The sequence below is a fragment of the Natrix helvetica genome (assembly GCF_964273705.1).
Source record: "Natrix helvetica genome assembly, chromosome: 3".
NCBI lineage: Eukaryota > Metazoa > Chordata > Lepidosauria > Squamata > Natricidae > Natrix > Natrix helvetica.
In genome coordinates, this window is record NC_138549.1 from 73630926 (window position 1) to 73646919 (window position 15994).

At 36.9% G+C, this 15994-nt stretch overlaps 1 protein-coding gene across 1 annotated transcript in view; it reads left to right on the forward strand.

Moving 5' to 3' along the window:
• The window catches only part of CDC73 (cell division cycle 73), a 103957-nt gene that overhangs the window by 34564 nt on the left and 53399 nt on the right, over positions 1-15994 (forward strand). The window contains exon 10 of the mRNA XM_081947172.1: positions 1673-1737. Within this exon, the coding sequence (XP_081803298.1) occupies positions 1673-1737 (65 nt within the window). The remainder of the gene's footprint in view (positions 1-1672; positions 1738-15994) is intronic.

A 15994-nucleotide genomic window follows, 5' to 3' on the forward strand; every position in this document is an offset into this window, starting at 1 on the left:
TCTTTGATTAAGAAAGTCATAATACTGAAATTTATATAAACTTTTGCAACTTTTCAGATAAACAAATTTTCTGACATCTGAATCTACACAACTGAATATACTTAATTAAGAGATGTTTGAAAAAATGCTTTTACAAGATTAATCATATTTATAGTTCTTGAGGGTTTTTAACTTTATAACCTTTGTTATAAAGACCTTGTTGTTCATTCAACAAAAAATTGTGTGAAATAGTAAGTTAGATACTGTAAAAAAGGTTTCTCAGCTGCTGAGTATATTGTCAAATAAGATTGTAAGACCTCACTAATGTACTCTAAATCCAGGTGACATCTATTCTAGTCTTTATTGTTATTCAGATGCTATTTGGGAAAATGAGGGCAAAAATAATAAATTGGTAAATTTCTTATTTATACGAGGGATATTCAAGGTTGAGAATTGCTCTGAAAATACTGACATCCATTTTTTCTTGATTTGGATTGAGATTGTGGTGTTCATTTTTGTTTAGTTTTTTTGTTGTTTAAGCTGGTGTATACTTCTAGTAAATCACAACCATGTTTTAAAGAGTAGTACTATAGCTCATCGTTACATTATAGAAAGGGTAGCAGAAATTGGGAAGAAGTCATTCTATACTACAAGTATTACTTTTAGGCATTTTTCCTGTTGGGAAATTAGATACTTATTTTCCAGGAAAACTTATCATTTCCTAGGAAATATGTATACTAAGGAAATTGGCTGTACCTGTTGTAAAATATTGCCTTACTTGTAACATTGTGATACAGACAGTGCAGCATAACATATGTTGCTGTTAATCAAGGAAGGTTGGACCTAGAATAACACCACTACTGTGTTAATTGACACAAGGTTTGAAACATACCTTTTTTTTAGTTGATTATAGAAAATGTATGAACCTATCCATTAAGATGTCTAAATCATAGTTTATGGCATACAGAGCAGATTTAGAATCTAAGAACATAACTTGGAGACTTTCACAAGATATTTTCCATGATAAGTGGTTGATTGCAAAACATTGGTCAGAAGTCAAGCTGGTAAATTTGCTCTCTACTACTCTTCCAAAACCCAAGATACACACAGGCACTTGTGTATGTTCTGTGGGTGAGCATGTGTTTGTAAGTTTGTGTATGTATATGTATGGCTCAGTGGTGGGTTGCAGGCAGTACGCCCCGGTACAGGCGTACTGGAGCCTGCCCAGAGCACCAGATACCGTTCCGTTCCGGTGCTCCAGAGCGCCCACCTGAGCTCCTTACCGGTCTTTTAAGTCTTTGGCGCTTCCGCACCCAGCGCATACAGCACCTGCACGATGCTCCGCTGAGCAGCTGGAGCATCACGGGGGCGCTAATGCATGTGTGTGCTGCGTGTGTGTGCATGTGTGCTGCGCATGTCCATATGGACACCGCCAGGCCCGTTTCAACCATACCGGTTGGAACGGGTTCCAGAACCCACCACTGGTATGGCTGGATTACTGCATTCTTTAGCAGCTATTCTTCTGCAAGAATATGACTTGTTAATATTGTTTCTCTATGTGGCCTTTTCTTCTTGAAAACAAAGCCAAAGTTCACATTGGATCAGTTTCTTTTACTATGATTTGTCTTAGTTGCTGTAGGATTTACATATGAGAATACTCATTAAAACTTTGGGATATTTTTGTTTTTCATAGAGACGGAAGGTTTCAAAATTGACACTATGGGCACCTACCATGGAATGACTTTGAAGTCTGTAACGGTAAGTAAACCATATTGGGTTGTAATGCTGTGGGAAGAAATGTTGAAAATGTTACTTACAGATGTTCCGTATTGCTTTCTACAATGAGAAATGTCTATGTTGCATAGCAACAAACATAAATTATCCTAAGACAGGCTTGTATATAGCTAAGGGTATGTATTCCTTCTTTGACATTCTTGAATTCTGCAGTTCATTGAGGAACCATTTTTTCCTAGACTGGTAGAATTTTTAATAGTATGATATTTATAATATTTTCTGGCATGGAACAAATTATCAGGTTAAATAGCAGTTGCACATAAATGAACATTCTTTCTGAAGGAAAATTTGTGTTCATGTTGTCAATTTCCTGAACAGTTGAAATCAGAACATTCTGAAAATGATGTTTTAGTCTGAGTTTTTGTTTTAAGATCTCTGCTTTTATGGAAGTGGGCTTAGTGTTCACAAACAAATGTTATTTTGATCTCCATGCGAGTAGGACAGATGATACAGAACTAATATAAAATCCTCATTAAAGAGTTTTGCCATCTGTATACCTACATAACTGATGAATAGACACCACTACCCAGTCTAAAAATCTGTGCGTTTATTTTTGGATTATTTTCACTAATTTGAACATAAAATAATGCCTGGAATATGACTGTCTCAGAACCAATTAGTGTTAACTCGCTTAATTTTCCTGTCTTGTAAAATAGACTTTTATGTCATTCCCAGTCTTCCTGTAGTTCATACTGTAGACATTTAGAAAAAGCAACTAAAATTAAAGAAATAACCAAGGTACTATGTGGAATACCAATCAAAACATTCTTAGATATCCCAAATAAAATGTTTTGTTGGAAACATTTAATTATTTTCATACTAGTGATAACCATAGGCTAGATACATGAGTGGGGAAGATTGCTTAGATTCTGTTAATGAAAAACAACAAAAAAGGTAGGATTATATATGATCATTCTGTTTTCTCAAACTTGATCCATTCACATCTACAGATTACAACTGTTATGCAGGCTGAAGGAAATATGAATTGTAATTTATGTAATATTAAGTTGGCAGTGGTTACTATAACTCATAATTCTCTAAAGATTTAGGAACTCTTTCTGTGAAGTAGCTAACAATGTCACTTCATAATTGCAAATCACTCATCTTACTGAATTTATGGGGTTTTTTGTGTGCTTATTATAAGTAATAAGTATAGAAAATGATTGTTTAGTTTCAATTTTGCAAATCAGTCTTGAAATCTTATTCTGTAGAATGTAAGGATTTGAAGAGCCCTTGGAAATGGTCTGCTCAGCACCAAAATTCACTACTGCATTGTCTCTGACAGATCATATCCAGTATCTGTTTAAATATCTTTTAATCTTCCTAGTTTTTGCTCAGTGTCCTGCTTTTCAAAATCCTTCTACACCTTCAGACTCTCCTCCCATGGTGTTTGCTATCCTTATATTTTTACAGATCATTCACATATTTCATAATCATTTTCTAATAAGTGTCATTTATAGATAATTTGAACATGATTTGTTATTTATTTATCACTTCCTTCCAATTTGTCACAGAGCCATTGATGTACACTCATTGAATGTAGTTGTTTCACTGATTCTGTGTTCATTAAATGGTAGCATAACCCAGCCCACATTTTTCCATTTTATCTACTAGGATCTACAGAAGACTTTGTCAGATGCTTTGATAAAGTTCAGAAATTCCTGCAGTAAACTAAATTGGTTGTTATGTCAAAAAGGAGATTAAGCTTGGCTGACTTGCTGCATTCTGTCAAGTGGCATTCTGCCAAGCACTGTATTCTTTTTAAAATGTTGCATACCACATCTATAGGTATTGGTCTATTGGTAATCTAATATAGCATTTTGCCCAGTACTGACATCAAGTTGATCAGTTACTGTTTTTCTCCTTTTGAAAAATAAAGACATTTGCTTCTCTAATTTTATGGAAGTAAGTTTGTCTTTGGTGATATCTCAAAGTTCAGAGAAAGGGGCTCAAGAATGATGTCCACAACATCCTTCAAAACTTTCAGGTGTAACTGATTTGACCCTGGCAACTTTTAAGATATTTCGGTGGTTTGTAATATCTCTTTGTTTATCTTGGGTTACCACTGTTTCCTTTTTCCTGATTTTTGCTTGGTCCAGTAGAATATAGTTCCCCTTTGTGGTAAAGAGGCTGAAGCAAAGTAGGAACTGGGTCATTTTGACTTCCACACATAATCCCTGGCCATCTTGGCAAGTGATGCAGCACCAGGCCCATCTTTTTTTTCTCTTACTATTGACAAAGTCAAGAAAGCCTTTTTTGTTGATCCTAACTTCTTTGTGAGCACGGGTTTCTTTAGTACTTTATTGTTTCTAATTTACTTTCTGTGATTATTAGGTATTTCATGGCCTGCTTCCATGGCAACATTTTCCATTTCTTATTCGTTACTTATTACTACTGTACCTCTTAGTTCAGCCAAAAGCTTCCTGCTCATCCATATAATTTTCTAAGTGCCCCCAACACGTTTTCCTATCACTGGAGTGGTGTGTGATTATATGTCCGATATCTTGTTTTAAGATGTTCCCATCCTGCCTTCAACTTGATCAAAGGATATTTGTCAATGGGTTCTAAGCTTGTTGGAATTGGCTTTCTTGAAGTGTTGCCTGTGTATTTATTATTTTTAGATGGATGGTCACACAAGGAGCCATATATTTAACCAAATTTGTATCCACCTATTAATTCTTTCCAAAGGACTTGAGGTAGGAAGGTGATGGTATTAAAGGTATTGCTTCAGAATATAAGTTGCTCCAAAGTATTATGTATTTATAATATTAGCATACAGTATGTAAAATAAATGAATCTTGGGAATTTTAACTAACCAGATGCACAAATCAACATCTTGATATTGTCTACAAACGTTAACTCAAAGAAGCATTTCTCTAGCTTGTCTGGAAATGCACTGAAAATTAGAAACAGTCTGACCTTTTTACATTAGTACAAGTACGTATTGTAGTTTTCCAGAAAGTTTAAGTTTAGAAAAATTTAGCTGCTCTTTATCAGTCAATATTTTATCATGTTTAAGTATTGTACACTATATTTTCAAACAACCAAATATGGCAGAGTTGAGATAAAATTAAATAAAGTGCAAGGTTAGGGTTTAAACACACACACACACACACACACACACACATATTGCATACAATTGTGATAAACATTCTAAAAAGAACAGTAAAAATATAATGTAGTAAAGCCGCCTTTCATAGTTGTCAAAATATAGTTATAAATATCTCCATTATGATGCTGTTACTTCTAAAGAATGGGTCACTTATATGTTAAAGATTAGATTTGCATGCTTGTATGGGAACATTAAATTCATAGATTTACAATCCTAAATTTAGATAGAAACAGAGCTAATTGAACTATCATATCCAGTGAGTGAATGTCTATTTATTAAGCCAAAAGTGAAATATTAAGTGGTATCATATTACTAAATTATTTGGATGAAAAATTAAGAATATGATGATGAAATTTGCAGAAGACTCAAAGATGGGTAGAATAACAATTGTAACTTAGCGAACAGTAGCAAAATTCAGGACGGTCCTGAAAAATTGAAACATTCAGCCAAAACCAGCAAGATGAATTTCAACAGAAGCAAATACAAAATACTATATAATTATGTTTGGATAGGGAAAAAATCAAAAGTATAAGTATAGGATGGGGAATATGTACATATTATAGAGTAGTACACATGAAAATCATCATGATCTTTTAATGAACATGAACCAAAATATGATCTGGGAAAAGCAAATGCAGTCCTAAACTGTATCAACAAAATCTAAGAATGGCATTTTCCACTTCTCTATGTGGTGGTTCAGTAGCTAAGACACTGAGCTTGTTGATCAGAAAGGTTGGCAGTTCGGCAGTTTGAATCCCTAGTACCACGTAACGGAGTGAGCTCCCACCTTGTCACAGCTTCTGCCAGCCTAGCAGTTCGAAAGCATGTAAACTGCAAGTAGAAGAATAGGGACCATCTTTGGTGGTCAGGTAACACATGTGCCTTCGGCCTTTAGTCATGCTGGCCACATGACCACGGAGACATCTTCAGACAGCACTGGGTATTTGGCTTTGAAACGGAGATGAGCACTCCCCCCTGGAATCAGGAACGACTAGGACATATATTCTATATTTCTACAAAGGAGTATTAAAAAGTCTTTTAGTTTTTTATGTATTCCATTTATGCTGTAGCAAACTGAAATATCATAAACACATAACTGTCAATGATTATTAGTTTTCACTATAAATATAAAAGGAAAATTTTTATTGTTCTCACTCTTGATGAATGAGTAAATGGGGGGTGTTTCTATTTAAAGCTTTTCATGCATTTTGGCTCCTCAGTTTAATGGGAGTTATTCACAACTATTGTTAAATGTTGGATTGACACAATATCACTGCTTATATTTTTAGTTAAATTATGTATGGTAAATACTTGATTTCAAATAGAATATTATTTCTGTTAGTAGTAGTATTCTTTTAAGCAAATACAAATAGTGTCAACTATGTCTGGCCTTGGTAGAATAACAATGAGTTTTGGTAGGTTTCAGTTGCAGTTCAAATGGATTATTTCAGGACATTCAGGCTCTTATTCTTCAGATATGTTGGCATATCTGTATCCTTTACTGATGGTGACTCTGATATTCAGAGTACTGAGAGAAATAACCAAAGAAGAAAATGTGTCATCCGTTTCTGTATTAAGAGTTTATGAGCACAAGAATCCATCCTACAGCTGTGTGAAAAAGTCCTGCACACTTTCTGTTTTAAGCTGTATACATGTTTAATCAACTTTTCACTCATAGAAACCATGCAGAATTAGTATTTTGATGAAAATTTCTGTAGTCGGATTGAGATGCATAATTTTTATTAATATAACCAAAGTCTTTTTAAGGTTTTGAGTGAGTTTATGTGCTAAAACAAACACAACTTGAATTTTAGAGAATGTTAGGATCGAAAGTAGCCAATCGTCAGCGAGCTTTAGCTGACCAATCAAAATTCACAGAGGCTAAATCTATGAGCCAATCAATGTTGTCATACTCTCTGACTATAAATAGGTATGAAAAGCATCGAGAAATTTAATTTAGCTCTGGCTGCGGGCAAGGATGGAGACCTTTGCTTTTACCAGTACTGAGCAGCGGCATTGCATCATTGTGCTTCATGAAGAGGGTTACTCCTGTACAGAAATAGCCAAGAGAGTGAAATGCCATCGCACCACAGTGAGCAGATTGGTTGAAAAATACCAAATAACTGGTTCAGTTGATGACAGGCTCCGCTCTGGAAGACCAAGAAAGTCGACAAAACGGCAAGATCGGGCTCTGCAACGCATTTCGATGGCTGACAGGAAGCTCACCTCACCTCAGATTACAAGAATTTGGGGTGAAACATATGATGCCAAAGTGTGCACAAGCACAGTGCGTCACAAACTGCTTGCCAGGCTGCAGGGCTCGAAGTAAACCTTTGCTCACAGACGCTCACCGCTCTCATCGATGTGCGTGGGCCAAGAGGTATGGCAAGTGGACCAACGAACAGTGGGCCAAGGTCATCTTCAGTGACGAGAGCAATTTCTACTTGACTGGGAATCAGTGCAATAAGTATGTCAGAAGATTTCCAGCTGAAGAATTTAGGCCGTACTGCCTGAATCTATCTGTAAAGCATCCATTGCACATGATGATGTGGGGCTATATTGCTGCTTCTGGTATTGGTCGGATACAAATTGTGCAGGGAATCATGAATTCCAAATAGTATGTTGAAGCCCTGGAAAAGACCATGCTTCCTTCAACAACTTGTAGGGAAGGACTTTTACTTCCAGGATGACAATGCTTCTTATCATTGAACCAAGTCCATCCAGCAGTGGATGAAGAAGCATGGTGTTTGACTCCTGGATTGGCCAGCTCAGAGCCCAGATTTGAACCCAATTAAGAGTTTGTGGGCCAAGATTGGTTACGAAATAATCAAGAAGCATCCCAAGACCAAGCAGGAGCTAATTGAATCCATTATTGCAGCCTGGCACCACATTGTCACCAAAGATCACGTGCAAAGGCTTATACAGTCTATGCCGAAGCGATGCCGCCTGGTGATAAGCAATAAGGGCTGGCCAATTTCATATTCATAACCATGTTTGGTTACCTAAACAGTCCTTTTCAGGGCCACAAACAATAAAAAAGTTAACAAAACATTAGCATTGGCCTTAGTAATTTCAACACGTATGCCACTGGATATGCATCAGTTAATCTTTTTTCAGGCATTGTAAGCATGCAAGAAAATTCACAATTCCCATCCAAACAGCACCAAATTGCAAAAAGCTTATGCTTTTCACTTTAAAATAACCAAATATTGTTATATTTAAATATATTTATTTAAATATAATAATATTTGTATAGCAGTTAACATAAAATATCATAAAATCAGTGGCCTATTCAAAAATGCCATAAACCATAAAGCGTGCAAGACTTTTTCACACAGCTGTATATTTAAGTACCCTGAGATAAACGTAAGGTTTGTTTTGCTTTGTTTTCCAGTTTCTGACATGCCTCCATGAGAAAAAGATCAGAGTTGAAACTAGTAACAAAACCCTTGGCAGTTAAATAGTGTTGAAATCAAAAAGAGAAATCAGTAGAAGGATAGGAACCATTTGGTGCATAAAAACAGGGAAAAAAGCTTTAAAAGTGCCAATTGAAAGGGGAAAAAATAAAGAATAAGTGACAAGGAAAGAAAAAAAAAGCCAGGTATTCCTAAAGAGAAGATTGGCAGGTAAACAGAATCTGAGGCTGGTATAGAAGAGTTGATTTTTTAGGACAAGAACAACAGTAATATTTCAGCTTCTTTGAAAACTATTAAGCTAGTTTAGTTATTTTGTTTATTTAGATTGTGAAAATGGAGGGTATGAAAACTTGGGAAGAAATGAAAGAGAGCAAGAACTTTGATTGTTTTTAGTCAGAAGCCATGGAAAGAGCCATGTCCTTGTAATGTGAGTGATTTGTGGACTGAGAGGAAGCTCTGCTGGTGATATATCAGCAAGAGGACCTATGGGGAAATACAAAAGTACTGCTGCTAAAGACATTAAAAAGTGAAGAGTGACAAGAAGATAGACAAGATGAGGAAGGCATTCTTTGGCCCTGAGAAGATAGATAGCTGCTAGATTGAAGAATTAGATCTCGTTCTTATCAAAGTTTCTACATTGCACAGTTCCAGAAGAGAGGAGCATTCAGGGCAGGAGGTGGATGATCAAGAGTGTCCCCCCCCTTTTTTTTTTTGCATCTGGGAGCTGGCTGCTGCACAGGCAATGGCTAGAAACTACTGCTGCTGTTGAAAGTTGACCATCTTAAAAACCATTTTGGAAGACAGTCCACAAGATCAGAAAGTAGAGTAGAATGAGGACTTTTTGAACATTACCTTTTAGAAAGAATATTACCTTAGATTACCCCAGATTGCAGTCCTAATTGGAGATACACTTTACTGTACTTCTTTGTCCTGGTGCCTGCCATCTGGAATACCTGTGATTTCTCAAGCTCCCCTCTTCAATCTCTAATTAGCTCTGTAATCTGGGGTAATCTAAGGTAATATTGTTAATACTGCTTAAGGGAGCCCTTAAAACTTGGCTTTGTCCCCAGACTCTTGATTAGAATGGAGGGTAGATCCTCTGTGAGGCATTTTGGTTGTTAATTTGTTTTTTAATTGATTTTATTTTCAGATGTTCTTTGAGTTTATTTAGTCTGCATTGTTATTATTGATGTATTCTCTAAACCACCCGATGCCATATAAATTAATGCAGCCTATAAATTTAATAAATTAATAGTTTTTAAATTTAGTAGGATTACATGTTATCGGTATTCATGAATTGTTCTGTTCATAAGGCTTAAGTCCCACTGTAACCCAGGGAAATAGTTTTAATATGCAGCAATTCTGAGTTACATAATCTCGGTTCTATTTTGTCTCTACCATCGTTTAGTTGGCTTTATTGTGAAACTATTAGATATTAAATACTTACAAGAGGCTTCTTAAAACTGTTGCCATGGGATAGCATCATGAGAACATGATGACAATATGGTAATTTGTTCAGAACCTTCTATTTAACTATGAAAAGGGTTAGTTTACATCTCTTTGAGTTGTTCTTCACTAAGGGCCACAATTAACATTTCCCCTTTAAATGAAAATGTACTTCAACATTTAGTATATTCTTGTTTCCTTTGTAGTTTAATATTCATTGACTGATTTCTTTGTAGATTTCTTTTAGTATTATCAACCTACTATTATGCTTTCATGACAGTTTTCTCCTCTAGTATTATATCTACTCAGAGTGTTGTTAAATATGGCTGCAATCAAGGTAATTGCAAAGCTGTTTGATATTTTGACATGGAAATAGAAGTTGGCCTCTCACTCTGCTGTGTTTCCCTTCACTGGAATTAGCAACTGCACAGGCTTGTGTTTGTTTTAAGGATGCAATGCATATTCAAAAAATATGACATTTTATTTTACTTGTTTAAGCATTCATAAAGCATTTCAGTAGCGAAACTTTTAGGGACCAGAGATGTGTTTTCTACCTTTACCTAATAATACCTCTTCAATGGGAATACTACAAATGGTTGTTTCCCAAATTAATGTAGTCAGCCCATGGGACACATCAAATAAGAGTTGAATAAGTCTGGATTGTGATCCAAATGTGGAAGAGTTCCCTCACCTTCTCCCACCTGAGGGCATCCTACCTGCTGCCCTTCCATCTTTCCCTTTGTCTGTTTTTGCTCACAAAAAAACCCTGAAAATTTAGGAAGCTAGCAATGAAATGTACAAGAGCATTGAAGAATGCTATAATCCTGGAGGTCTTCATCCTTTTTAATCTGTTTTAGTTCTACTTCTAAGCCATTATGAGTTCTCTCACAACTTTCTGTTTCCAGTCACTTGCATTGGCTCTATGGATCAATTGCTGGGTGAAGGATTAATAGGATTGTCATAGGCTGTTGTGACTTGCTCTTTGTGCTGGTGGCAGCAACTCCATAGCTGCTGTTTTTTGCTTCTTCTAGGCCCGTGGTGGCGAACCTATGGCATGCGGAGCCATTTTTTAGGACACGCAAGGTGTTGCCTTGTCAGCTCCAGCATGCATGCGCCCGCTGGCCAGCTGATTTTGCTCTTCATTTTGTGCCATTTTTCAGCCTCCGGAGGCTTCAGGAAAGCCTCCTGAAGCCTCCAGAGGTTGGAAAATGGCCCAAAGCACAAACCGGAAATTGCACATCAATCTCAGCACATCTTTGGCCTTCTTGGAGAACTAAGTCGCTGCGGAGAGCTCCAGCTTGGCGCGGGCTGCGCTGGAGGGGCTCCCATCCTCCGGTTCCCCTTATCCCTTCTGCTTTCCCAGACGTCAAATGTTCCCCTTTCAAAAGATAAGCATCCACATACCCCCTCCCCAAGAAGAGCCAGCCAGCCATTCCCTCCAGAAGCCTGTGGGCTCTGCACCTTCGGCCCAAGCGGTTGGTCGAGCAGCTGGTGAGGAAGTTTTGCGGGGGAGCGCCTCTTGTCCTGCGTCTGCCGGAATAGCAAACAAGAAAACACCCTTCTTCCCACCCTCCATCCCCCACCCCAGTTTTTGAAATAAACTGTGAGCCCGCTGGAGTCTCTAGAGCTCAGTGTACGAAGGACGCTGCACTTTCTTTGCCTTAGCAGCGGGGCTTTCTGAGATGCCTTTCCTCTTCTGAGACGCTTTTGCTCTTCAGCTGATCTCTTCTCCTATTTCTGATCTTCCGTATTCCTTTCAGTTTGTTCTGTTCAGTTTGTGTCCACCCCCCTTCCTTTAGATCAATCAGCAAATTAATGGGTAGCTGCTTTTCAAAGTCCCTTGGATCCAGACTCGGCAAATGGTTGATCTTCTGGTTAAAAACATGCCGGGCTTCCAGGCCTGACTAAGGTGGCTGGTGGCCTGATTGTTCCCCAAATTGTCGGTTAAAAAAAACTTTAAAAATTAAAGAGCATGAGAGAATAAAGATTCTCTAGGCTGGCTAAAACTGAAATATAAATGTGTGTGTGTGTGTGAGAGAGTGATTTGTGGCTGCGATATTCTCTCCAAACGTTCCTGGGTATTGTTACAGGTAGGTGGGATTTTGCCATTTGCTAAATTGTTTGAGCTCTCTCTCTCCCTCCCTCCCTCCCCCACCTTTCTCTCCTGCTTGCAACGCAGGGATGTTTGGCAGAGTCAACAGGGGCGGGGTGGGGGAGGTTGTAAGCATAGTTTCCATCCGTTTTGATCTGGAATCAATTCCCCAGGTTTCACTTTAGAACTCTTGGGAAGCTTCGTTGGAAAGAACCAAACTCTGGATAGTTCTTTATAGAATGGAGCCGGCCAGGGGTCCTGCTTTTTATAAGAGATCTTGCCCTGGGTTTTTGTTTATTTTTTATTTTTGCTGGGGGCTGCATGCAGGCCTCTTGGAGCTACAGCTTCTCCCTCCTTAGCATTGGAAACTTGTGAGTTTCGGATAGAAATAGCCGCCTTATTCAACTGGCTTCTTTCAGGGCATTTCCCAGGCTGATAGGCTGAATTGGGGCCATCTCCAAGTCATCCTAATTATTTCCCCCAAGAAGCAGAGGGGTAGCCTTCTCAAGCCTTCCGAGGTAGCGGACCCCCCCCCCCCAATGCCTCCTTCAGGAACCCCAGTCTTAGAACAAAATAAGGAGAGATCTGGCTTACCTTGAAAGGCCCGTCCTGGCTTCAGCCCTCCCAAGATCACGTGCGCATGTTTAGGGGGCACGGCGGGGGGGCACGGAAGTGCTTTTGGCACCCGAGGCAAAAAAGGTTCGCCATTACTGTTCTAGGCTCTTTGGCGCTCAGATTTCTAGCAATGACTCTGGTACTTTGTTTAATGGTAGGAAATTCTAACTGGTGGATGGGTATTGGGGCTGTACTGGCTGTACTTCTATTTCTCAGGATAGTCTGTCTTACTATTCTCCAACCCTTCTAGCTGTGGGAAAGCTGCTACTATTTCATATCATCATTGCAACTGTTACAGCTTTGTCACTTCTGTTAGCCCCACAGGTAATATTTTGGTCTGCTTCTCCACTACTCAGTTCTGGTGTCTTCGACTCATTTCTGAATTATTTTCCTTTCCTTTTCTTCTCTTCTCAATTTTTCACTTTTCCCCATCTTCCTTACCAACCACTACTTTTCTTTCTTTCTTCACAATTCTTCCCCATCAGACTGAGCCTGTTTAAATTGAAAAAGAAACAGCAAGCTCTTAGACAACAGTGGGAGGAGAAGAAGCTTGGGCATTTTCTGCACAGTGTGTTCTTCCTATCACAGACAGATACTGACTTAAACTTAAAAAAAGGATCACCGCAAGAGAATGTAGAAAGGTCCTAAAAAATTTAAACAGGTTATTTTTTATTGGGGCAGTATTTCTTCCAAATCTGAAACAGGTCAAAGTTATCTTTCCTGTTTTTCATGATGAATTTAAAGTACAAATTTGGATCTTTTACATATAAATAGATATATATCTTTTCAAGATTTTATGTTACTGAAAGAAAGTTTTCATAATCTCTTATAAAGGGATAAGTACATTAAATACCCTCACCCCCCAAAGCACTCCATAATCATAAACCTTTGGGTTTATAGAACATATCATTAACTATATGGAATATTGTGCTAAGATACAAATTAATTTGCTCCCATGATTGGATAAATGGGAGAAACAAGGAAATGAACAATTAGAAATGAAATAAAGATGATATTTGCCAGATAAAATCAGTTATTTTTCCTTTAGTGCTCACATGTATACATACACAAAATATTTGTATGCTTTTAAAGTTTTGGTCAATGCACTGACCAAATCATTCTTTTATTTAAAGCTACATATTTAAAAACTAGTAATCATGGCTTATTTATGGTTAATGGTGATTGAGTGTAGCCCAGTGGAACAAAGCAAAGAAAAATATCAGATTTGAATATCAAAACACTCTTGGTCAAAATTACAAGGTATGTTAGACTTACAACTTGGTAAGCTCTAAACATGTCATAAGCCATGCTTAATGGTGAAGAACCCTTTAAACAGGCACATTTGTTAGTATCTTGTTTTGTTTTTTGTCTTTATGATAGTTTATTCCTGACTATTAGTCAGATGCTGGTGTTCTGCCTTGCTCTAATTTTGGTGAATCTTCTAGATGGAGAAATGTCTGATTTATATGCAAAGGATCAGAATGTTTCCTAAATCTGCAAAGAATGTAGTAATAATGTCGTAACATCACTAGAGGGGGCAGAAGCAACATTTTCAGTCCTGTACATAAGTGTCCACAGTTAGCCATGATGATACCAAACGATGAAGCACTCGTACAACAGAAGCTTTGCTATTTCATACTTGCATTGTGATATTGCATACAAATATATAAGGAGCAAGGTTTGCATCACAACATATATTTTATCCCTTGCTCCCCCCCCCCCCCAGCCTTCCTTATTTTAAATAAAATAGATGTGTAATGCTTATTGAAACTATTGTTTCTTTAATGGAAAAACATGCCACTGAAAAGGATGTTTGCCTATAGAATCTGCTTTTATAGTATTCATAGGTTTGTTGTTTTTTACATTTTATTGAAGGAGATAAATTGTTCTTTATATTGGGGGTAGAAGTTGTCAGCTTTAATAGACGCCTTTAAATTCCAATTTTGAGACAGAATGTAATGAATTCTTCAGTGACGAAAATCTGTCAGATTACATCGAGCAGAACATATGGGATTTTATACAAAAGGAATAGAAGATGGCATGGAAAAATGTTATCCTTTATCAATGTATTATTGTGTATTATTGCTGAATATTGAGATAAAGAATATGGATCACTGTCAGTTTATTGATTATAGTGATGCTCTAAAAGAAAATTAGTCCTTAAGTTAATAAAATAGCTAGAGCTATCTTCTCACAGCTTCTCCAGATTGGGTAAAATAGTAGTTGATACAAGAGTTGTTAGAAGTCAGATGGCTTATCAATTGTATGTATGCATGTATGAATAAACAACTGTTGCTTATCAGGTCACAAAGAAACAACTAAATAGTTGAATATAAAGAACAAAGTGTCCTTTTTATGTAAGATATGTTGGGGCCAAAGTTCTAGGGAAAATACCGGTAATGAATTGGAGATACCTCCATTCTGCCTTGAATGAGTTAAAAAACAACTTTTGCCCTGTTTTCTTAAGGGTTTGTGAAAATAATTACTGTTCCATTGCAGAGTAAGAATACCATACAATTTTAAAAATAATGTGACATGTGCTCCATTAAAAACCATTTCACTTTTTTGCATAATTTTTTCACCCGTTAAAACTTATGCCATATTGGCTCTCAGCCATCACAAAGTATCCCTCATGTGAAAACTATTTGTGATGTTAGCTACTAGGTAAAAACTCAGTGTTAATGGATTGGAAGAATATTCCTGAGCAGAAATCAGACTCAGGTGGCCTTAAAGTTTCAGTTACTTTATCGCTAACTACACTAAGAGATACTATGTAGAAATGACATTTCGTAATTCCATATTCCAATTAATTTAAGAACATTATTGCTTCTGTTTATCTGTATCTTTTTTCCCCTGGTAACATAATTGCTCTAATGAAATAAAGAATGGCTTTTATAAATGAAATTAAAACAGCTTTCTTTTTTCAGCCACCTACAATCTAATATACATGTAAGATTTTTTTCAATAATATTGCCAAATATTACTATAACTAATAACAGTAAACTGAAAGATTATAAAATGATAATTTAGTAGCAAGGTAGTTATGTAGGTTACTTCACAATGAATAAAATACAGTTCCATGTAATTTACCAGAAGAGTTCATGCTGGAAAAGACTATATAGAAATGATGAAAAAAAAAAAACACCTCTTCAAATTCCTCCCTGTTATAAATTGGAAAAATTCCTTGTGTAAAAACCTTAATGTGCAGTAACAAAAAATGGAGAATTTGTGATAAAAAAGAAAAGGTAGGATAAATTTGGGTGTATCCTATAGTAGGATTCCAAATTGTGAATATATGTTTTAATGGAAGATGTTAAGATGGTTTCCGTGATTTATTTAGTATAATCTTAATCTAGGTTGCCCACTGTTACATATAACATACATTGCACGATACAACAATCTAACCTAAATATTTTTTAACATGTAGATTATTATACCATTACTGTATTATTATTAATAGATACAAAAAGCAGCCTTGGCTCATGGTTACTATATAAACTCTGTGGCTTCCTGGGTGGATATTACGCTTATGCAGAAGAA